The sequence below is a fragment of the Nerophis ophidion genome, linkage group LG20 (genome assembly GCF_033978795.1).
Source record: "Nerophis ophidion isolate RoL-2023_Sa linkage group LG20, RoL_Noph_v1.0, whole genome shotgun sequence".
NCBI lineage: Eukaryota > Metazoa > Chordata > Actinopteri > Syngnathiformes > Syngnathidae > Nerophis > Nerophis ophidion.
Window position 1 is genome coordinate 23,090,434 of NC_084630.1, and position 25,799 is coordinate 23,116,232.

Here is a 25,799-nt window from a genome sequence, read left to right on the forward strand (position 1 = left end):
AGTCAATGCCACGTTGAGTCTATGTCACGTTGAGTCAATGCCACGTTGAGTCAATGCCACAATGAGTCAATGCCACGTTGAGTCAATGTCACGTTGAGTCAGTGTCACGTTAAGTCAGTCAATGCCACTAGAGTCAACGCCACGTTAAGTCAATGCCACGTTGAGTCAATGTCATGTTGAGTCAATACCACGTTGAGTCAACGTCACGTTGAGTCAATACCACGTTGAGTCAATACCACGTTGAGTCAACGTCACGTTGAGTCAATACCACGTTGAGTCAATACCACGTTGAGTCAATACCACGTTGAGTCTACGCCACGTTGAGTCAATACCACGTTGAGTCAATACCACGTTGAGTCTACGCCACGTTGAGTCAATGCCACGTTGAGTCAATACCACGTTGAGTCAACGTCACGTTGAGTCAATACCACGTTGAGTCTACGCCACGTTGAGTCAATGCCACGTTGAGTCAACGTTACGTTGAGTCAATGCCACGTTGAGTCAATACCACGTTGAGTCAACGTCACGTTGAGTCAATACCACGTTGAGTCTACGCCACGTTGAGTCAATGCCACGTTGAGTCAACGTTACGTTGAGTCAATACCACGTTGAGTCAATACCACGTTGAGTCTACGCCACGTTGAGTCAATGCCACGTTGAGTCAACGTCACGTTGAGTGAATATCACGTTGAGTCAATACCACGTTGAGTCTACGCCACGTTGAGTCAATGCCACTAAAGTCAACGCCTCGTTGAGTCAATGCCACGTTGAGTCTACGCCACTTTGAGTCTACGCCACGTTGAGTCAATGCCACTAGAGTCAATGCCACTAGAGTCAACGCCATGTTGAGTCAGTGCCACGTTGAGTCAATGCCACGTTGAGTCAATGTTATGTTGAGTCTACGCCACGTTGAGTCAATGTAACGTTGAGTCAATGCCACATTGAGTCAGTCAATGCCACTAGAGTCAACGCCACGTTGAGTCAATGCCACCTTGAGTCAATGCCACCTTGAGTCAATGCCACCTTGAGTCTACGTCACGTTGAGTCTACGCCACTTTGAGTCTACGCCACGTTGAGTCAATGCCACGTTGAGTCTATGCCACTTTGAGTCTACGCCACATTGAATCAATGCCACGTTGAGTCAATGCCACTAAAGTCAATGCCACTAGAGTCAATGCCATGTTGAGTCAGTGCCACGTTGAGTCAATGCCACGTTGAGTCAATGCCACGTTGAGTCAATGCCATGTTGAGTCTACGCCACGTTGAGTCAATGTAACGTTGAGTCAATGCCACATTGAGTCAGTCAATGCCACTAGAGTCAACGCCACGTTGAGTCAATGCCACCTTGAGTCAATGCCACCTTGAGTTAATGCCACCTTGAGTCTACGTCACGTTGAGTCTACGCCACTTTGAGTCTACGCCACGTTGAGTCAATGCCACGTTGAGTCTACGCCACTTTGAGTCCACGCCACATTGAATCAATGCCACGTTGAGTCAATGCCACATTGAGTCTACGCCACGTTGAGTCAATGCCACTAAAGTCAACGCCTCGTTGAGTCAATGCCACGTTGAGTCTACGCCACTTTGAGTCTACGCCACGTTGAGTCAATGCCACTAGAGTCAATGCCACTAGAGTCAATGCCATGTTGAGTCAGTGCCACGTTGAGTCAATGCCACGTTGAGTCAATGCCACGTTGAGTCAATGCCATGTTGAGTCTACGCCACGTTGAGTCAATGTAACGTTGAGTCAATGCCACATTGAGTCAGTCAATGCCACTAGAGTCAACGCCACGTTGAGTCAATGCCACCTTGAGTCAATGCCACCTTGAGTCTACGTCACGTTGAGTCTACGCCACTTTGAGTCTACGCCACGTTGAGTCAATGCCACGTTGAGTCTACGCCACTTTGAGTCTACGCCACATTGAATCAATGCCACGTTGAGTCAATGCCACATTGAGTCAATGTCACGTTGAGTCAATGTCACGTTGAGTCAGTCAATGCCACTAGAGTCAACGCCACGTTAAGTCAATGCCACGTTGAGTCAATGCCATGTTGAGTCAATGCCACTTTGAGTCTAGGTCAGGTTGAGTCTACGCCACTTTGAGTCTACGCCACGTTGAGTCAATGCCACATTAAGTCAATGTCATATTGAGTCAACGTCACGTTGAGTCAATGCCACATTGAGTCAATGCCACATTGAGTCAATGTCACGTTGAGTCAATGTCACGTTGAGTCAGTCAATGCCACTAGAGTCAACGCCACGTTAAGTCAATGCCACGTTGAGTCAATGCCACGTTGAGTCAATGCCACTTTGAGTCTAGGTCAGGTTGAGTCTACGCCACTTTGAGTCTACGCCACGTTGAGTCAATGCCACATTAAGTCAATGTCATGTTGAGTCAACGTCACGTTGAGTCAATGCCACTTTGAGTCAATGCCACGTTAAGTCAATGCCACGTTAAGTCAATGTCATGTTGAGTCAATACCACGTTGAGTCTACGCTACGTTGAGTCAACATCACGTTGAGTCAATACCACGTTGAGTCCATACCACGTTGAGTCTACGCCACGTTGAGTCAATGCCACCAAAAGTCAACGCCTCGTTGAGTCAATGCCACATTGAGTCAATGCCACATTGAGTCTACGCCACTTTGAATCTACGCCACTTTGAGTCTACGCCACTTTGAGTCTACGCCACTTTGAGTCTACGCCGGAGTTGAGTCAATGCCACGTTGAGTCTACGCCACTTTGAGTCTACGCCACGTTGAGTCAATGCCACGTTGAGTCAATGCCACGTTGAGTCAGTCAATGCCACGTTGAGTCAATGCCACTAAGGTCAATGCCACTAGAGTCACAGTCACGTTGAGTCAGTACAACGTTGAGTCAGTTCCAAGTTGAGTCAATTCCACGTTGAGTCAATGTCACGTTGAGTCAATGCCACATTGAGTCAATGTCACGTTGAGTCAATGCCACAATGAGTCAATGCCACGTTGAGTCAATGCCACTGGAGTCAATGCCACGTTGAGTCAATGACACGTTGAGTCAATGCCACGTTGAGTCTATGTCACGTTGAGTCAATGCCACGTTGAGTCAATGTCACGTTGAGTCAATGTCACGTTGAGTCAATGCCACGTTGAGTCAATGCCACGTTGAGTCAATGTCACGTTGAGTCAGTCAATGCCACGTTGAGTCAATGCCACTAAGGTCAATGCCACTAGAGTCACAGCCACGTTGAGTCAACGCCACGTTGAGTCAATGCCACCAAAAGTCAACGCCTCGTTGAGTCAATGCCACATTGAGTCTACGCCACTTTGAATCTACGCCACTTTGAGTCTACGCCACTTTGAGTCTACGCCACTTTGAGTCTACGCCGGAGTTGAGTCAATGCCACGTTGAGTCTACGCCACTTTGAGTCTACGCCACGTTGAGTCAATGCCACGTTGAGTCAGTCAATGCCACGTTGAGTCAATGCCACTAAGGTCAATGCCACTAGAGTCACAGTCACGTTGAGTCAGTTCCAAGTTGAGTCAATTCCACGTTGAGTCAATTCCACGTTGAGTCAATGTCACGTTGAGTCAATGCCACATTGAGTCAATGTCACGTTGAGTCAATGCCACAATGAGTCAATGCCACGTTGAGTCAATGCCACTGGAGTCAATGCCACGTTGAGTCAATGCCACGTTGAGTCAATGACACGTTGAGTCAATGCCACGTTGAGTCTATGTCACGTTGAGTCAATGCCACGTTGAGTCAATGTCACGTTGAGTCAATGTCACGTTGAGTCAATGCCACGTTGAGTCAATGCCACGTTGAGTCAATGTCACGTTGAGTCAGTCAATGCCACGTTGAGTCAATGCCACTAAGGTCAATGCCACTAGAGTCACAGCCACGTTGAGTCAATGCCACGTTGAGTCAATGTCAATTTAAGTCAATGCCACGTTAAGTCAATGTCATGTTGAGTCAATACCACGTTGAGTCTACGCCACGTTGAGTCAATGCCACTAAAGTCAACGCCTCGTTGAGTCAATGCCACATTGAGTCTACGCCACTTTGGATCTACGCCACTTTGAGTCTACGCCACTTTGAGTCTACGCCACTTTGAGTCTACGCCGGAGTTGAGTCAATGCCACGTTGAGTCTAAACCACTTTGAGTCTACGCCCCGTTGAGTCTACGCCACGTTGAGTCAATGCCACGTTGAGTCAATGCCACGTTGAGTCAATGCCACGTTGAGTCAGTCAATGCCACGTTGAGTCAATGCCACTAAGGTCAATGCCAGTAGAGTCACAGCCACGTTGAGTCAGTACAACGTTGAGTCAGTTCCAAGTTGAGTCAATTCTACGTTGAGTCAATGTCACGTTGAGTCAATGCCACATTGAGTCAATGTCACGTTGAGTCAATGCCACAATGAGTCAATGCCACGTTGAGTCAATGCCACGTTGAGTCTATGTCACGTTGAGTCAATGCCACGTTGAGTCAATGCCACGTTGAGTCAATGCCACGTTGAGTCAATGTCACGTTGAGTCAATGTCACGTTGAGTCAATGCCACAATGAGTCAATGCCACGTTGAGTCAATGTCACGTTGAGTCAGTCAATGCCACTAAAGTCAACGCCACGTTAAGTCAATGCCACGTTGAGTCAATGCCACATTAAGTCAATGTCATGTTGAGTCAATACCACGTTGAGTCAATGCCACGTTGAGTAAACGTCACGTTGAGTCAATACCATGTTGAGTCAATACCATGTTGAGTCTACGCCACGTTGAGTCAATGCCACTAAAGTCAACGCCTCGTTGAGTCAATGCCACGTTGAGTCCACGCCACTTTGAGTCTACGCCACTTTGAGTCTACGCCGGTGTTGAGTCAACGCCACGTTGAGTCAATGCCACGTTGAGTCAATGCCACGTTGAGTCTACGCCACTTTGAGTCTACGCCACGTTGAGTCAATGCCACGTTGATTCAATGCCACGTTGATTCAATGCCACGTTGAGTCAGTCAATGCCACGTTGAGTCAATGCCACTAGAGTCAATGCCACTAGAGTCACAGCCACGTTGAGTCAGTAGAACGTTGACTCAGTGCCAAGTTGAGTCAATTCGACGTTGAGTCAATGTCACGTTGAGTCAATGCCACGTTGAGTCAATGCCACGTTGAGTCCACGCCACGTTGAGTCAATGTCACATTGAGTCAATGCCACATTGAGTCAGTCAATGCCACTAGAGTCAACGCCACGTTGAGTCAATGCCACCTTGAGTCAATGCCACCTTGAGTCAATGCCACTTTGAGTCTACGTCACGTTGAGTCTACGCCACTTTGAGTCCACGCCACGTTGAGTCCACGCCACGTTGAGTCAATGCCAGTTGAGTCTACGCCACATTGAGTCAATACCACGTTGAGTCAATGCCACGTTGAGTCTACGCCACATTGAGTCAATGCCACGTTGAGTCAATGCCACGTTGAGTCTACGCCACATTGAGTCAATGCCACCTTGAGTCAATGCCACCTTGGGTCTACGTCACGTTGAGTCTACGCTACGTTGAGTCAATGCCACCTTGAGTCTACGCCACATTGAGTCAATGTCACGTTGAGTCAATGTCACGTTGAGTAAGTCAATGCCACTAGAGTCAATGCCACCTTGAGTCTACGTCAGGTTGAGTCTACGCCACTTTGAGTCTACGCCACGTTGAGTCTACGCCACGTTGAGCCAATGGCACGTCAAGTCAATGTCATGTTGAGTCAACGTCACGTTGAGTCAATACCACGTTGAGTCAATACCACGTTGAGTCTACGCCATGTTGAGTCCACACCACGTTGAGTCAATGCCACGTTGAGTCAATGCCACGTTGAGTCAGCGCCTCATTGAGTCAATGCCACGTTGAGTCTACGCCACTTTGAGTGTACGCCGGAGTTGAGTCAATGCCACGTTGAGTCAATGCCACGTTGAGTCTACGCCACTTTGAGTCTACGCCACGTTGAGTCTACGCCACATTGAGTCAATGCCACGTTGAGTCAATGCCACTAGAGTCAATGCCATGTTGAGTCAGTGCCACGTTGAGTCAATGTAACGTTGAGTCAATGCCACATTGAGTCAGTCAATGCCACTAGAGTCAACGCCACGTTGAGTCAATGCCACCTTGAGTCAATGCCACCTTGAGTCAATGCCACTTTGAGTCTACGTCACGTTGAATCTACGCCACTTTGAGTCTACGCCACGTTGAGTCAATGCCACGTTGAGTCTACGCCACTTTGAGTCTACGCCATATTGAATCAATGCCACGTTGAGTCAATGCCACATTGAGTCAATGTCACGTTGAGTCAGTCAATGCCACTAGAGTCAACGCCACGTTAAGTCAAAGCCACGTTGAGTCAATGCCACCTTGAGTCTACGTCAGGTTGAGTCTACACCACTTTGAGTCTACGCCACGTTGAGTCAATGCCACGTTAAGTCAATGTCATGTTGAGTCAATACCACGTTGAGTCAATACCACGTTGAGTCTACGCCACGTTGAGTCAAAGCCACGTTGAGTCAACGTCACGTTGAGTCAATACCACGTTGAGTCAAAACCACGTTGAGTCTACGCCATGTTGAGTCAATGCCACTAAAGTCAACGCCTCGTTGAGTCAATGCCACATTGAGTCTACGCCACTTTGAGTCTACGCCACTTTGAGTCAATGCCACGTTGAGTCAATGCCACTAGAGTCAATGCCACTAGAGTCACAGCCACGTTGAGTCAGTACAACGTTGAGTCAGTGCCAAGTTGAGTCAATTCGATGTTGAGTCAATGTCACGTTGAGTCAATGCCACGTTGAGTCTACGCCACGTTGAGTCAATGTCACATTGAGTCAATGCCACATTGAGTCAGTCAATGCCACTAGAGTCAACGCCACGTTGAGTCAATGCCACCTTGAGTCAATGCCACCTTGAGTCAATGCCACTTTGAGTCTACGTCACGTTGAGTCCACGCCACTTTGAGTCCACGCCACGTTGAGTCAATGCCATGTTGAGTCTACGCCACATTGAGTCAATACCACGTTGAGTCAATGCCACGTTGAGTCTACGCCACATTGAGTCAATGCCACGTTGAGTCAATGCCACGTTGAGTCTACGCCACATTGAGTCAATGCCACCTTGAGTCAATGCCACCTTGAGTCAATGCCACCTTGAGTCTACGTCACGTTGAGTCTACGCCACTTTGAGTCTACGCTACGTTGAGTCAATGCCACGTTGAGTGCACGCCACATTGAGTCAATGTCACGTTGAGTCAATGTCACGTTGAGTAAGTCAATGCCACTAGAGTCAATGCCACCTTGAGTGTACGTCAGGTTGAGTCTACGCCACTTTGAGTCCACGCCACGTTGAGTCTACGCCACGTTGAGTCAATGGCACGTCAAGTCAATGTCATGTTGAGTCAACGTCACGTTGAGTCAATACCACGTTGAGTCAATACCACGTTGAGTCTACGCCATGTTGAGTCTACACCACGTTGAGTCAATGCCACGTTGAGTCAATGCCACGTTGAGTCTACGCCACTTTGAGTCAATGCCACGTTGAGTCTACGCCACTTTGAGTGTACGCCGGAGTTGAGTCAATGCCACGTTGAGTCAATGCCATGTTGAGTCAGTGCCACGTTGAGTCAATGTAACGTTGAGTCAATGCCACATTGAGTCAGTCAATGCCACTAGAGTCAACGCCACGATGAGTCAATGCCACCTTGAGTCAATGCCACTTTGAGTCTACGTCACGTTGAATCTACGCCACTTTGAGTCTACGCCACGTTGAGTCAATGCCACGTTGAGTCTACGCCATATTGAATCAATGCCACGTTGAGTCAATGCCACATTGAGTCAATGTCACGTTGAGTCAGTCAATGCCACTAGAGTCAACGCCACGTTAAGTCAATGCCACGTTGAGTCAATGCCACCTTGAGTCTACGTCAGGTTGAGTCCACACCACTTTGAGTCTACGCCACGTTGAGTCAATGCCACGTTAAGTCAATGTCATGTTGAGTCAATACCACGTTGAGTCAATACCACGTTGAGTCTACGCCACGTTGAGTCAAAGCCACGTTGAGTCAAAGCCACGTTGAGTCAAAGCCACGTTGAGTCAAAGCCACGTTGAGTCAACGTCACGTTGAGTCAATACCACGTTGAGTCAAAACCACGTCGAGTCTACGCCATGTTGAGTCAATGCCACTAAAGTCACCGCCTCGTTGAGTCAATGCCACATTGAGTCTACGCCACTTTGAGTCTACGCCACTTTGAGTCAATGCCACGTTGAGTCTACGCCATGTTGAGTCAATGCGACTAAAGTCACCGCCTCGTTGAGTCAATGCCACATTGAGTCTACGCCACTTTGAGTCTACGCCACTTTGAGTCTACGCCACGTTGAGTCAATGCCACGTTGAGTCAATGCCACATTGAGTCTACGCCACTTTGAGTCTACGCCACGTTGAGTCAATGCCACGTTGAGTCAATGCCACGTTGAGTCAATACCACGTTGAGTCTACGCCATGTTGAGTCAATGCCACTAAAGTCAACGCCTCGTTGAGTCAATGCCACATTGAGTCTACGCCATATTGAGTCCACGCCACTTTGAGTCAACGCCGGAGTTGAGTCAATGCCACGTTGAGTCAATACCACATTGAGTCCACGCCACTTTGAGTCTACGCCACGTTGAGTCAATGCCACGTTGAGTCAATGCCACGTTGAGTCAATGCCACGTTGAGTCAGTCAATGCCACGTTGAGTCAATGCCACTAAGGTCAATGCCACTAGAGTCACAGCCACGTTGAGTCAGTACAACGTTGAGTCAGTTCCAAGTTGAGTCAATTCCACGTTGAGTCAATGCCACAATGAGTCAATGCCACGTTGAGTCAATGCCACTGGAGTCAATGCCACGTTGAGTCAATGCCACGTTGAGTCAATGCCACGTTGAGTCAACGCCACGTTGAGTCAATGTCACAATGAGTCAATGCCACGTTGAGTCAATGTCACGTTGAGTCAGTCAATGCCACTAGAGTCAACGCCCCGTTAAGTCAATGCCACGTTGAGTCAATGCCACGTTAAGTGAATGTCATGTTGAGTCAATACCACGTTGAGTCAATACCACGTTGAGTCAATGCCACTAAAGTCAACGCCTCTTTGAGTCTACGCCGGTGTAGAGTCAACGCCACGTTGAGTCAACGCCACGTTGAGTCAACGCCACGTTGAGTCTACGCCACATTGAGTCTACGCCATGTTGAGTCAATGCCACGTTGATTCAATGCCACGTTGAGTCAGTCAATGCCACGTTGAGTCAATGCCACTAGAGTCAATGCCACTAGAGTCACAGTCACGTTGAGTCAGTACAACGTTGAGTCAGTGCCAAGTTGAGTCAATTCCACGTTGAGTCAATGTCACGTTGAGTCAATGCCACGTTGAGTCAATGCCACGTTGAGTCCACGCCACATTGAGTCAATGTCACGTTGAGTCAATGCCACATTCAGTCAGTCAATGCCACTAGAGTCAACGCCACGTTGAGTCAATGCCACCTTGAGTCAATGCCACTTTGAGTCTACGTCACGTTGAGTCCACGCCACTTTGAGTCCACGCCACTTTGAGTCCACGCCACGTTGAGTCAATGCCATGTTGAGTCTACGCCACATTGAGTCAATGCCACGTTGAGTCAATGCCACGTTGAGTCTACGCCACATTGAGTCAATGCCACGTTGAGTCAATGCCACGTTGAGTCCACGCCACATTGAGTCAATGCCACCTTGAGTCAATGCCACCTTGAGTCAATGCCACCTTGAGTCTACGTCACGTTGAGTCTACGCCACTTTGAGTCTACGCTACGTTGAGTCAATGCCACGTTGAGTCAATGTCACGTTGCGTAAGTCAATGCCACTAGAGTCAATGCCACCTTGAGTCTACGTCAGGTTGAGTCTACGCCACTTTGAGTCTACGCCACGTTGAGTCAATGGCACGTCAAGTCAATGTCATGTTGAGTCAACGTCACGTTGAGTCAATACCACGTTGAGTCAATACCACGTTGAGTCTACCCCATGTTGAGTCTACATCACGTTGAGTCAATGCCACGTTGAGTCAATGCCACGTTGAGTCAACGCCTCATTGAGTCAATGCCACGTTGAGTCTACGCCACTTTGAGTCTACGCCGGAGTTGAGTCAATGCCACGTTGAGTCTACGCCACGTTGAGTCTACGCCACGTTGAGTCTACGCCACGTTGAGTCTACGCCACGTTGAGTCAACGCCACGTTGAGTCTACGCCACGTTGAGTCAATGCCACGTTGAGTCAATGCTACTAGAGTCAATGCCACTAGAGTCAATGCCACGTTGAGTCAATGCCACGTTGAGTCAATGTCACGTTGAGTCAATGCCACGTTGAGTCAATGCCACGTTGAGTCAATGCCACGTTGAGTCTACGCCACGTTGAGTCAATGTAACGTTGAGTCAATGCCACATTGAGTCAGTCAATACCACTAGAGTCAACGCCACGTTGAGTCTACGCCATATTGAATCAATGCCACGTTGAGTCAATGCCACATTGAGTCAATGTCACGTTGAGTCAGTCAATGCCACTAGAGTCAACGCCACGTTAAGTCAATGCCACGTTAAGTCAATGCCATGTTGAGTCAATGCCACGTTGAGTCAATGCCACCTTGAGTCTACGTCAGGTTGAGTCTACACCACTTTGAGTCCACGCCACGTTGAGTCAATGCCACGTTAAGTCAATGTCATGTTGAGTCAACGTCACGTTGAGTCAATGCCACGTTGAGTCAATGCCACCTTGAGTCTACGTCAGGTTGAGTCCACGCCACATTGAGTCGATGCCACGTTAAGTCAATGTCATGTTGAGTCAATACCACGTTGAGTCAAAGCCACGTTGAGTCAACGTCACATTGAGTCAATACCACGTTGAGTCAATACCACGTTGAGTCTACGCCATGTTGAGTCAATGCCACTAAAGTCAACGCCTCGTTGAGTCAATGCCACATTGAGTCTACGCCCCTTTGAGTCTACGCCACTTTGAATCCACGCCGGAGTTGAGTCAATGCCACGTTGAGTCAATGCCACTTTGAGTCTACGCCACGTTGAGTCAATGCCACGTTGAGTCAATGCCACGTTGAGTCAATGCCACGTTGAGTCAGTCAATGCCACGTTGAGTCAATGCCACTAAGGTCAATGCCAATAGAGTCACAGCCACGTTGAGTCAGTACAACGTTGAGTCAGTGCCAAGTTGAGTCAATTCCACGTTGAGTCAATGTCACGTTGAGTCAATGCCACGTTGAGTCTACGCCACGTTGAGTCAATGTCACGTTGAGTCAATGCCACATTGAGTCAGTCAATGCCACTAGAGTCAACGCCACGTTGAGTCAATGCCACCTTGAGTCAATGCCAACTTTAGTCTACGCCACGTTGAGTCAATGCCATGTTGAGTCTACGCCACATTGAGTCAATGCCACGTTGGGTCAATGCCACGTTGAGTTTACGCCACATTGAGTCAATGCCACCTTGAGTCAATGCCACCTTGAGTCTACGTCACGTTGAGTCTACGCCACTTTGAGTCAATGGCACGTCAAGTCAATGTCATGTTGAGTCAACGTCACGTTGAGTCAATACCACGTTGAGTCAATACCACGTTGAGTCTACGCCACGTTGAGTCTACGCCACGTTGAGTCAATGCCACGTTGAGTCAATGCCACGTTGAGTCAACGCCTCGTTGAGTCAACACCACGTTGAGTCTACGCCACTTTGAGTCTACGCCACTTTGAGTCTACGCCACTTTGAGTCTACGCCACTTTGAGTCTTCGCCGGAGTTGAGTCAATCCCACGTTGAGTCAATGCCACGTTGAGTCCACGCCACTTTGAGTCTACGCCACGTTGAGTCAATGCCACGTTGAGTCAATGCCACTTTGAGTCAATGCCACGTTGAGTCAATGCCACTAGAGTCAATGCCACTAGAGTCAATGCCATGTTGAGTCAGTGCCACGTTGAGTCAATGTCACGTTGAATCAATGCCATGTTGAGTCAATGCCACGTTGAGTCTACGCCACGTTGAGTCAATGTAAAGTTGAGTCAATGTAACGTTGAGTCAATGCCACATTGAGTCAGTCAATGCCACTGGAGTCAACGCCACGTTGAGTCAATGCCACCTTGAGTCAATGCCACCTTGAGTCTACGTCACGTTGAGTCTACACCACGTTGAGTCAACGCCACGTTGAGTCAATGTCACGTTGAGTCAATGCCACGTTGAGTCAACGTCTCATTGAGTCAATGCCACGTTGAGTCTACGCCACTTTGAGAGTACGCCGGAGTTGAGTCAATGCCACGTTGAGTCAATGCCACCTTGAGTCAATGCCACCTTGAGTCTACGTCACGTTGAGTCTACACCACGTTGAGTCAACGCCACGTTGAGTCAATGTCACGTTGAGTCAATGCCACGTTGAGTCAACGCCTCATTGAGTCAATGCCACGTTGAGTCTACGCCACTTTGAGTCTACGCCGGAGTTGAGTCAATGCCACGTTGAGTCAATGCCACGTTGAGTCTACGCCACTTTGAGTCTACGCCACTTTGAGTTTACGCCACGTTGAGTCTACGCCACGTTGAGTCCACGCCACGTTGAGTCAATGCCACAAGAGTCAATGCCACTAGAGTCAATGCCATGTTGAGTCAGTGCCACGTTGAGTCAATGTCACGTTGAGTCAATGCCAAGTTGAGTCAATGCCACGTTGAGTCTACGCCACGTTGAGTCAATGTAACGTTGAGTCAGTCAATGCCACTAGAGTCAACGCCACGTTGAGTCAATGCCACCTTGAGTCAATGCCACTTTGAGTCAATGCCACTTTGAGTCTACCCCATGTTGAGTCTACATCACGTTGAGTCAATGCCACGTTGAGTCAATGCCACGTTGAGTCAACGCCTCATTGAGTCAATGCCACGTTGAGTCTACGCCACTTTGAGTCTACGCCGGAGTTGAGTCAATGCCACGTTGAGTCTACGCCACGTTGAGTCTACGCCACGTTGAGTCTACGCCACGTTGAGTCAATGCCACTAGAGTCAATGCCACGTTGAGTCAATGCCACGTTGAGTCAATGTCACGTTGAGTCAATGCCACGTTGAGTCAATGCCACGTTGAGTCAATGCCACGTTGAGTCTACGCCACGTTGAGTCAATGTAACGTTGAGTCAATGCCACATTGAGTCAGTCAATACCACTAGAGTCAACGCCACGTTGAGTCTACGCCATATTGAATCAATGCCACGTTGAGTCAATGCCACATTGAGTCAATGTCACGTTGAGTCAGTCAATGCCACTAGAGTCAACGCCACGTTAAGTCAATGCCACGTTAAGTCAATGCCATGTTGAGTCAATGCCACGTTGAGTCAATGCCACCTTGAGTCTACGTCAGGTTGAGTCTACACCACTTTGAGTCTACGCCACGTTGAGTCAATGCCACGTTAAGTCAATGTCATGTTGAGTCAACGTCACGTTGAGTCAATGCCACGTTGAGTCAATGCCACCTTGAGTCTACGTCAGGTTGAGTCTACGCCACATTGAGTCGATGCCACGTTAAGTCAATGTCATGTTGAGTCAATACCACGTTGAGTCAAAGCCACGTTGAGTCAACGTCACATTGAGTCAATACCACGTTGAGTCAATACCACGTTGAGTCTACGCCATGTTGAGTCAATGCCACTAAAGTCAACGCCTCGTTGAGTCAATGCCACATTGAGTCTACGCCACTTTGAGTCTACGCCACTTTGAATCCACGCCGGAGTTGAGTCAATGCCACGTTGAGTCAATGCCACTTTGAGTCTACGCCACGTTGAGTCAATGCCACGTTGAGTCAGTCAATGCCACGTTGAGTCAATGCCACTAAGGTCAATGCCAATAGAGTCACAGCCACGTTGAGTCAGTACAACGTTGAGTCAGTGCCAAGTTGAGTCAATTCCACGTTGAGTCAATGTCACGTTGAGTCAATGCCACGTTGAGTCTACGCCACGTTGAGTCAATGTCACGTTGAGTCAATGCCACATTGAGTCAGTCAATGCCACTAGAGTCAACGCCACGTTGAGTCAATGCCACCTTGAGTCAATGCCACCTTGAGTCAATGCCAACTTTAGTCTACGCCACGTTGAGTCAATGCCATGTTGAGTCTACGCCACATTGAGTCAATGCCACGTTGGGTCAATGCCACGTTGAGTTTACGCCACATTGAGTCAATGCCACCTTGAGTCAATGCCACCTTGAGTCTACGTCACGTTGAGTCTACGCCACTTTGAGTCAATGGCACGTCAAGTCAATGTCATGTTGAGTCAACGTCACGTTGAGTCAATACCACGTTGAGTCAATACCACGTTGAGTCTACGCCACGTTGAGTCTACGCCACGTTGAGTCAATGCCACGTTGAGTCAATGCCACGTTGAGTCAACGCCTCGTTGAGTCAACACCACGTTGAGTCTACGCCACTTTGAGTCTACGCCACTTTGAGTCTACGCCACTTTGAGTCTACGCCACTTTGAGTCTTCGCCGGAGTTGAGTCAATCCCACGTTGAGTCAATGCCACGTTGAGTCCACGCCACTTTGAGTCTACGCCACGTTGAGTCAATGCCACGTTGAGTCAATGCCACTTTGAGTCAATGCCACGTTGAGTCAATGCCACTAGAGTCAATGCCACTAGAGTCAATGCCATGTTGAGTCAGTGCCACGTTGAGTCAATGTCACGTTGAATCAATGCCATGTTGAGTCAATGCCACGTTGAGTCTACGCCACGTTGAGTCAATGTAAAGTTGAGTCAATGTAACGTTGAGTCAATGCCACATTGAGTCAGTCAATGCCACTGGAGTCAACGCCACGTTGAGTCAATGCCACCTTGAGTCAATGCCACCTTGAGTCTACGTCACGTTGAGTCTACACCACGTTGAGTCAACGCCACGTTGAGTCAATGTCACGTTGAGTCAATGCCACGTTGAGTCAACGCCTCATTGAGTCAATGCCACGTTGAGTCAATGCCACCTTGAGTCAATGCCACCTTGAGTCTACGTCACGTTGAGTCCACACCACGTTGAGTCAACGCCACGTTGAGTCAATGCCACGTTGAGTCAATGCCACGTTGAGTCAACGCCTCGTTGAGTCAACACCACGTTGAGTCTACGCCACTTTGAGTCTACGCCACTTTGAGTCTACGCCACTTTGAGTCTACGCCACTTTGAGTCTTCGCCGGAGTTGAGTCAATCCCACGTTGAGTCAATGCCACGTTGAGTCCACGCCACTTTGAGTCTACGCCACGTTGAGTCAATGCCACGTTGAGTCAATGCCACTTTGAGTCAATGCCACGTTGAGTCAATGCCACTAGAGTCAATGCCACTAGAGTCAATGCCATGTTGAGTCAGTGCCACGTTGAGTCAATGTCACGTTGAATCAATGCCATGTTGAGTCAATGCCACGTTGAGTCTACGCCACGTTGAGTCAATGTAAAGTTGAGTCAATGTAACGTTGAGTCAATGCCACATTGAGTCAGTCAATGCCACTGGAGTCAACGCCACGTTGAGTCAATGCCACCTTGAGTCAATGCCACCTTGAGTCTACGTCACGTTGAGTCTACACCACGTTGAGTCAACGCCACGTTGAGTCAATGTCACGTTGAGTCAATGCCACGTTGAGTCAACGTCTCATTGAGTCAATGCCACGTTGAGTCTACGCCACTTTGAGAGTACGCCGGAGTTGAGTCAATGCCACGTTGAGTCAATGCCACCTTGAGTCAATGCCACCTTGAGTCTACGTCACGTTGAGTCTACACCACGTTGAGTCAACGCCACGTTGAGTCAATGTCACGTTGAGTCAATGCCACGTTGAGTCAACGCCTCATTGAGTCAATGCCACGTTGAGTCTACGCCACTTTGAGTCTACGCCGGAGTTGAGTCAATGCCACGTTGAGTCAATGCCACGTTGAGTCTACGCCACTTTGAGTCTACGCCACTTTGAGTTTACGCCACGTTGAGTCTACGCCACGTTGAGTCTACGCCACGTTGAATCAATGCCACAAGAGTCAATGCCACTAGAGTCAATGCCATGTTGAGTCAGTGCCACGTTGAGTCAATGTCACGTTGAGTCAATGCCAAGTTGAGTCAATGCCACGTTGAGTCTACGCCACGTTGAGTCAATGTAACGTTGAGTCAGTCAATGCCACTAGAGTCAACGCCACGTTGAGTCAATGCCACCTTGAGTCAATGCCACTTTGAGTCAATGCCACTTTGAGTCTACCCCATGTTGAGTCTACATCACGTTGAGTCAATGCCACGTTGAGTCAATGCCACGTTGAGTCAACGCCTCATTGAGTCAATGCCACGTTGAGTCTACGCCACTTTGAGTCTACGCCGGAGTTGAGTCAATGCCACGTTGAGTCTACGCCACGTTGAGTCTACGCCACGTTGAGTCTACGCCACGTTGAGTCAATGCCACTAGAGTCAATGCCACGTTGAGTCAATGCCACGTTGAGTCAATGCCACGTTGAGTCAATGCCACGTTGAGTCAATGCCACGTTGAGTCTACGCCACGTTGAGTCAATGTAACGTTGAGTCAATGCCACATTGAGTCAGTCAATACCACTAGAGTCAACGCCACGTTGAGTCTACGCCATATTGAATCAATGCCACGTTGAGTCAATGCCACATTGAGTCAATGTCACGTTGAGTCAGTCAATGCCACTAGAGTCAACGCCACGTTAAGTCAATGCCACGTTAAGTCAATGCCATGTTGAGTCAATGCCACGTTGAGTCAATGCCACCTTGAGTCTACGTCAGGTTGAGTCTACACCACTTTGAGTCTACGCCACGTTGAGTCAATGCCACGTTAAGTCAATGTCATGTTGAGTCAACGTCACGTTGAGTCAATGCCACGTTGAGTCAATGCCACCTTGAGTCTACGTCAGGTTGAGTCTACGCCACATTGAGTCGATGCCACGTTAAGTCAATGTCATGTTGAGTCAATACCACGTTGAGTCAAAGCCACGTTGAGTCAACGTCACATTGAGTCAATACCACGTTGAGTCAATACCACGTTGAGTCTACGCCATGTTGAGTCAATGCCACTAAAGTCAACGCCTCGTTGAGTCAATGCCACATTGAGTCTACGCCACTTTGAGTCTACGCCACTTTGAATCCACGCCGGAGTTGAGTCAATGCCACGTTGAGTCAATGCCACTTTGAGTCTACGCCACGTTGAGTCAATGCCACGTTGAGTCAGTCAATGCCACGTTGAGTCAATGCCACTAAGGTCAATGCCAATAGAGTCACAGCCACGTTGAGTCAGTACAACGTTGAGTCAGTGCCAAGTTGAGTCAATTCCACGTTGAGTCAATGTCACGTTGAGTCAATGCCACGTTGAGTCTACGCCACGTTGAGTCAATGCCACATTGAGTCAGTCAATGCCACTAGAGTCAACGCCACGTTGAGTCAATGCCACCTTGAGTCAATGCCACCTTGAGTCAATGCCAACTTTAGTCTACGCCACGTTGAGTCAATGCCATGTTGAGTCTACGCCACATTGAGTCAATGCCACGTTGGGTCAATGCCACGTTGAGTTTACGCCACATTGAGTCAATGCCACCTTGAGTCAATGCCACCTTGAGTCTACGTCACGTTGAGTCTACGCCACTTTGAGTCAATGGCACGTCAAGTCAATGTCATGTTGAGTCAACGTCACGTTGAGTCAATACCACGTTGAGTCAATACCACGTTGAGTCTACGCCACGTTGAGTCTACGCCACGTTGAGTCAATGCCACGTTGAGTCAATGCCACGTTGAGTCAACGCCTCGTTGAGTCAACACCACGTTGAGTCTACGCCACTTTGAGTCTACGCCACTTTGAGTCTACGCCACTTTGAGTCTACGCCACTTTGAGTCTTCGCCGGAGTTGAGTCAATCCCACGTTGAGTCAATGCCACGTTGAGTCCACGCCACTTTGAGTCTACGCCACGTTGAGTCAATGCCACGTTGAGTCAATGCCACTTTGAGTCAATGCCACGTTGAGTCAATGCCACTAGAGTCAATGCCACTAGAGTCAATGCCATGTTGAGTCAGTGCCACGTTGAGTCAATGTCACGTTGAATCAATGCCATGTTGAGTCAATGCCACGTTGAGTCTACGCCACATTGAGTCAATGTAAAGTTGAGTCAATGTAACGTTGAGTCAATGCCACATTGAGTCAGTCAATGCCACTGGAGTCAACGCCACGTTGAGTCAATGCCACCTTGAGTCAATGCCACCTTGAGTCTACGTCACGTTGAGTCTACACCACGTTGAGTCAACGCCACGTTGAGTCAATGTCACGTTGAGTCAATGCCACGTTGAGTCAACGCCTCATTGAGTCAATGCCACGTTGAGTCAATGCCACCTTGAGTCAATGCCACCTTGAGTCTACGTCACGTTGAGTCCACACCACGTTGAGTCAACGCCACGTTGAGTCAATGTCACGTTGAGTCAATGCCACGTTGAGTCAACGCCTCATTGAGTCAATGCCACGTTGAGTCTACGCCACTTTGAGTCCACGCCGGAGTTGAGTCAATGCCACGTTGAGTCAATGCCACGTTGAGTCTACGCCACTTTGAGTCTACGCCACGTTGAGTCTACGCCACGTTGAGTCTACGCCACGTTGAGTCAATGCCACAAGAGTCAATGCCACTAGAGTCAATGCCACTAGAGTCAATGCCATGTTGAGTCAGTGCCACGTTGAGTCAATGTCACGTTGAGTCAATGCCAAGTTGAGTCAATGCCACGTTGAGTCTACGCCACGTTGAGTCAATGTAACGTTGAGTCAGTCAATGCCACTAGAGTCAACGCCACGTTGAGTCAATGCCACCTTGAGTCAATGCCACTTTGAGTCAATGCCACTTTGAGTCTACATCACGTTGAATCTACGCCACTTTGAGTCTACGCCACGTTGAGTCAATGCCACGTTGAGTCAATGCCACGTTGAGTCAATGCCACGTTGAGTCTACGCCATTTTGAGTCTACGCCATATTGAATCAATGCCACGTTGAGTCAATGACACATTGAGTCAATGTCACGTTGAGTCAGTCAATGCCACTAGAGTCAACGCCACGTTAAGTCAATGCCACGTTGAGTCAATGCCACCTTGAGTCTACGTCAGGTTGAGTCTACACCACTTTGAGTCTACGCCACGTTGAGTCAATGCCACGTTAAGTCAATGTCATGTTGAGTCAACGTCACGTTGAGTCAATGCCACGTTGAGTCAATGCCACGTTGAGTCAAAGCCACGTTGAGTCAACGTCACGTTGAGTAAATACCACGTTGAGTCAATACCACGTTGAGTCTACGCCACTAAAGTCAACGCCTCGTTGAGTCAATGCCACATTGAGTCTACGCCACTTTGAGTCTACGCCACTTTGAGTCCACGCCGGAGTTGAGTCAATGCCACGTTGAGTCAATGCCACGTTGAGTCTACGCCACTTTGAGTCTACGCCACGTTGAGTCAATGCCGCGTTGAGTCAATGCCACGTTGAGTCAATGCCACGTTGAGTCAATGCCACGTTGAGTCAGTCAATGCCACGTTGAGTCAATGCCACTAAGGTCAATGCCACTAGAGTCACAGCCACGTTGAGTCAGTACAACGTTGAGTCAATGCCAAGTTGAGTCAATTCCACGTTGAGTCAATGTCAAGTTGAGTCAATGCCACGTTGAGTCAATGCCACGTTGAGTCAATGTCACGTTGAGTCAATGCCACATTGAGTCAGTCAATGCCACTAGAGTCAACGCCACGTTGAGTCAATGCCGCCTTGAATCAATGCCACCTTGAGTCAATGCCACGTTGAGTCAATGCCATGTTGAGTCTACGCCACATTGGGTCAATGCCACGTTGGGTCAATGCCACGTTGAGTCTACGCCACATTGAGTCAATGCCACCTTGAGTCAATGCTACCTTGAGTCTACGTCACGTTGAGTCCACGCCACTTTGAGTCAATGGCACGTCAAGTCAATATCATGTTGAGTCAACGTCACGTTAAGTCAATACCACCTTGAGTCAATACCACGTTGGGTCTACGCCACATTGAGTCTACGCCACGTTGAGTCAATGCCACGTTGAGTCAATGCCACGTTGAGTCAACGCCTCGTTGAGTCAACGCCTCGTTGAGTCACCGCCACGTTGAGTCTACGCCACTTTGAGTTTACGCCACTTTGAGTCTACGCCACTTTGAGTCTTCGCCGGAGTTGAGTCAATCCCACGTTGAGTCAATGCCACGTTGAGTCTACGCCACTTTGAGTCTACGCCACGTTGAGTCAGTGCCACGTTGAGTCAATGTCACGTTGAATCAATGCCACGTTGAGTATACGCCACGTTGAGTCAATGTAAAGTTGAGTCAATGTAACGTTGAGTCAATGCCACATTGAGTCAGTCAATGCCACTAGACTCAACGCCACGTTGAGTCAATGCCACCTTGAGTCAATGCCACCTTGAGTCTACGTCACGTTGAGTCCACGTCACGTTGAGTCTACGCCACGTTGAGTCAATGCCACGTTGAGTCTACGCCATGTTGAGTCTACGCCACATTGAATCAATGCCACGTTGAGTCAATGTCACATTGAGTCAGTCAATGCCACTAGAGTCAATGCCACGTTGAGTCAATGCCACCTTGAGTCTACGTCAGGTTGAGTCTACGTCAGGTTGAGTCTACGCCACGTTAAGTCAATGTCATGTTGAGTCAACGTCACGTTGAGTCAATACCACGTTGAGTCAATACCACGTTGAGTCTACGCCATGTTGAGTCAATGCCACTAAAGTCAACGCCTCATTGAGTCAATGCCACGTTGAGTCTACGCCACTTTGAGTCTACGCCACTTTGAGTCTCCGCCACTTTGAGTCCACGCCACGTTGAGTCAATGCCACGTTGAGTCAATGCCACGTTGAGTCAATGCCACGTTGAGTCAATGCCACGTTAAGTCAATGTCATGTTGAGTCAACGTCACGTTGAGTCAATGCCACGTTGAGTCAATGTCATGTTGAGTCAACGTCACGTTGAGTCAATGCCACGTTGAGTCAATGCCACTAGAGTCAACGCTACGTTGAGTCAATGCCACGTTGAGTCAATGCCACGTTGAGTCTACGTCGCGTTGAGTCAATGCCACGTTGAGTCACTGCCACAATAAGTCAATGCCACGTTGAGTCTACGTCACGTTGAGTCTACGTCACGTTGAATCAATGTCACGTTGAGTCTACGCCACGTTGACTTTACGCCAGGGGTCTCAAACACAATTTACTTGGGGGCCACTGGATGCAGAAACTGGGTGAAGCTGGGCCGCAAGAAAAGATTTCTTAAAAAATCTAACATGCACTTTTTAATGAATTCACCGTCTATGAATGTCTTTCCCGCCCTAGCAACATACTTGCCAACCCTCACCATTTTTCCGGGAGACTCCTGAATTTCAGTGCACCTCCCAACAATCTACCGGTGCAAACATTCTCCCCAATTTGTCCCAATTCTCACCCGGCCAACATTATTAAGGGCTGCCGTGACTGCACTGCCTTTGAAGTCCTCCACAACAGTGCTTCTCAACCTTTTTTTCAGTGATGTACCCCCTGTGAACATTTTTTTAATTCAAGTTCCCCCTAATCACAGCAAAGCATTTTTGGTTGGAAAAAATAGATAAGAAGTAAAATACAGCACTGTGTCATCAGTTTATGATTTATTAAATTGTATAACAGTGCAAAATATTGCTCATTTGTAGTGGTCTTTCTTGAACTATTTGGAAAAAAGATATAAAAATAAATAAAAAACTTGTTGAAAAATAAACAAGTGATTCAATTCTAAATGCAGATTTCTAAACATAGAAGTAATCATCAAGTGTCCTCTTTGGGGATTGTTATAGAGATCCATCTGGATTCATCAACTTTATTCTAAACATTTCTTCACAAAAAAAGAAATCTTTAACATCAATATTTATGAAATATGTCCACAAAAAACCTAGCTGTCAACAATGAATGTTGGATTGTTGTATTATTCTTCCACAGTTTATGAACTTACATTAATGCTTCATTGAAGTATTATTCAATAAATATATGTATAAAGGATTCATGAATTGCTGCTGTTTTTTAGAATGTTTTTATTAAATGTCACTTGACCCTTGGCTTACCTTCAAGCGCCTCCAGGGGTCCGCGCACCCCCAAAAGAAGACTTTTGCTCCTCTACATGTAATCGGGCACACTTTTATATTTCACAACCAATGTGCCTCTGTATCATGTTGTGTGAGACTTGTGCAGAACAACGTCAGTGGCTGCAAGACGTACTTGTTCAACAGCCATACAGGTCACACTGAGGGTGGCCGTATAAACAACTTTAACACTGTTACAAATGTGCGCCACACTGTGAACCCACACCAAACAAGAATGACAAACCCTTTTTGGGAGAATTTACGCACCCTAACACAACTTAAACAGACTCCCTTTTTAGACCAGTTGATCTGCTGTTTCTTTTCTTTTTCTTCTATGTCCCACTCTCCCCTGTGGAGGGGGTCCGGTCCGATCCGGTGGCCATGTACTGCTTGCCTGTGTATCGGCTGGGGACATCTCTGCGCTGCTGATCCGCCTCGACATCTCTGCGCTGCTGATCCGCCTCCGCTTGGGATGATTTCCTGCTGGCTCCGCTGTGAACGGGACTCTCGCTGCTGAGTTGGATCCGCTTTGGACTGGACTCTCGCGACTGTGTTGGATCCATTGTGGATTGAACTTTCACAGTATCATGTTAGACCCGCTCGACATCCATTGCTTTCCTCCTCTCTAAGGTTCTCATAGTCATTATTGTCACAGACGTCCCACTGGATCATTATTGTCACCGATGTCCCACTGGGTGTGAGTTTTCCTTGCCCTTATGTGGGCCTACCGAGGATGTCGTGGTGGTTTGTGCAGCCCTTTGAGACACTAGTGATTTAGGGCTATATAAGTAAACATTGATTGATTGATTGATTAAACACAAGAGAACAAATACCCAGAACACCTTGCAGGGCTACAATATACAACACCTCAACCGACGCAAGTAGGGTGGGTGGGGGTGTGGGGGGTTGGTGGTAGCAGGGGTGTGTATATTCTAGCCCGGAAGAGTTAGGTCTGCATGGGATTCTGGGTAATTGTTCTGGTGTGTTTATGTTGTGTTACGATGCGGATGTTCTCCCGAAATGTGTTTGTCATTCTTGTTTGGTGTGGGTTCACAGTCTGGCACGTATTTGTAACAGTGTTAAACGTTTTTTTCACGGCCACCCTTAGTGTGACGTGTGTAGCTGTTGATCAAATATGTCTTGCAATAACACACGAGCGTCTTGCATGGCCAGATGCAACATGCAACTGGTCTTGCACGCTGTCAGTTCAGGATGTAGGGGGCGCTAAAGGCAGTGCCATTATGGCACTTCCTGAATATTGTTGATCTGGTAAAAATTGACAGGGGGCTTCGAGAGAATTGGTTCCCTTAAATTCAGGTGTCTCCCGGGAAAATTGGGGACGTTGGCAAGCATGACCTATCAAGCGCCGTTCATATTAAACTCGCGGGCCGTACCAACATTTAATTGTCATATCAAAGCGCAGGCCGCATAATAACGTCTCGAAGGCCGCAATTGGCCCGCGGGCCGCATGTTTGAGACCCCTGCTTTACGCCATGTTGAGTCAACACCTCGTCTCGCCGTTCTCCAGGCTCCACCACTTCCTCGTCCACGCTGCAGAACGAGGCCGAGCTCGGCGACGACGACGTTTTCACGGTGAGCCTGGGTTCCACGGCGAAGGATTCCGTTGCAGTCAACCGTGGAGGATCTGGATGTGATGGTGTAGCTTTGGAGGAACTTGTTAGGACTTAGACCGAGGTAAAGGTCCTCATCCTGGTGTGGTCTCCTTCTTCCTGTAGACCGCCACAGACAGTTCGTCCAACTCGTCTCAGAGGAGGGAGCCCGTCAGACACACGCTGGCGCCGCTCGCCTTCTGCGAGCACCACCGCCACCATTGCGTCCTGGGACATTTCTACGGGCACCACCGGTCCTCCGACCACTACTTCCTGGACCAGGTGAGTGCCGGGATCGGTGGGAGGGGCCAGCGTGAGCGCCCTCTGACGCCATGGTCTCTGCAGGCGGTGCACGTGTTCCCTTGCCACGGCAGCTTCCAGTTTGAGGAGGAGTTGGTACCCGTCAACTCCGCAGAGTGGGCCTGGCTCACCGGCTACGAGGACTACCGTCATGCCGCCCCACCAGACAAACTATCGCCGGACGCTTACGTACACCTGGCCAACAGCGAGGCGCCGAAGCGGGACTACACCTACCCGTACTCGCTGGCCTGCGGCAAACCCGCCCGCCGGGACCTCAAGGCGGCGGTGACGGCGCAGCCTCAGGCCAAACGCAGGAAGGGCGGCGAGCTGCGCTGCGTGTACTGTCAGGACATGTTCCGCTACGAGGACAACGGGCGCGGGCGCTGCCGGGAGGCGCCCGACGCCGTGCACGCGCTCATCCGGCGGGTCAGCTTCATGTGGTGCGCCGACAGCCTGCTCTACCACTGCATGTCCGACCCCGAGGGCGACTACTCAGACCCGTGCTCCTGCGACGGCGCCGACGAGCACTTCTGCTTACGCTGGAGCGCACTGCTGGCGCTGTCGGTGCTGGCGCCGTGCATGTGCTGCTACGCGCCGCTCACAGCTTGCCACCGCTGTGGCGTGGCTTGCCGCTGCTGCGGTGGCAGACACAGAGCCGCCGGCTGAGGCCCCGCCCCTCGCATCTGACGTCTCTCTGCTCTACGTCCTCGTTCCATTCCCGCTTGGAGGTCTCTCTGTTTGTGTGTCCGCCGCCAAGGGAGCGTCTTTTTACGCCGTTAGCCTAGCATAGCATTTCCATCTATCCATTTTCTACCGCTTGTCCCTTTTGGGGTCGCGGGGGCTGCTGGAGCCTCTCTCAGCTGCATTCGAGCGGAAGGCGATGTACACCCTGGACAAGTCGCAGAGTCTATTGGCCCTTCCAAAATACAATATCTTGCCACGGCCACGCCCTTAAATCTCCACCAATCGGAGCCAAGCAGCCGTTGCCGCTGCCCTCTGCTGGTCATAAAAGAGATGCACTTTGGTGTCCCCAGCACGCGGTCACAAAGTCGGTGGACCGTCCTGAGAAATGCTTTGATGCTCTAAAAACTAAGAGCGCAGATTTGACAGGCAAAAACTGGCAGCTCAGCAGCACAATTTTACTGTAAGAATAGCAGTTGTCAATTGTTTACGTTGCCAGAATTTTACCGTAAAAATAACAGTGGTATCCTTTTGAAATTCTTTATTTCTTTTGCCCAAATTTTGCCGTAAAAAATAAACATTGAATTGTTTTTACATTTTCGAATGTTTTGGTGAAAATGTTATCATGAAAATAACAATGGTATTGTTTTTACATTTTCTTGTTTTTTTTGTTGCCAGAATTTTACAGTAAAAACAACAGCGGTATTGTTTTCAAATTTTTTATTTTTTTTGCTAGAATTTTACAGTAAAAATAACAGTTGTCATTTTTTTCCCATGTTTTTCTGTGAATTCTTTTTTGTAGCCAAAATCTTTCCGTAAAATTAACAGTTTAAAACAATTTTTGGGTCAAGAGGTTATCGTAAAAATGACAGTGGTATTGTTTTCAAATTCTTTATTTTTTTGCCTGACTTGTACAGTAAAAATAACTGTGGTTTTGCATTTTCTGGTTGGAATTGTATCGTACAAATAAGAGTTGGTATCATTTTGTGATTTTTATATATTTTTGTAGACAGATTTCAATCGTAAAAATAACAGTGGTATTGTTTTTA

General features: G+C 48.5%; 1 protein-coding gene across 1 annotated transcript in view; it reads left to right on the forward strand.

Annotated features, from left to right (window-relative positions):
• spred2a (sprouty related EVH1 domain containing 2a) overlaps positions 1–25,287 on the forward strand; it is a 31,117-nt gene extending 5,830 nt beyond the window's left edge. The window contains exons 4-6 of the mRNA XM_061880711.1: positions 23,688–23,752; positions 23,896–24,051; positions 24,115–25,287. Coding sequence (XP_061736695.1) covers positions 23,688–23,752; positions 23,896–24,051; positions 24,115–24,735 — 842 coding nt within the window. The 3' untranslated portion in view covers positions 24,736–25,287. The remainder of the gene's footprint in view (positions 1–23,687; positions 23,753–23,895; positions 24,052–24,114) is intronic.
• Positions 25,288–25,799: the final 512 nt, after the last annotated feature.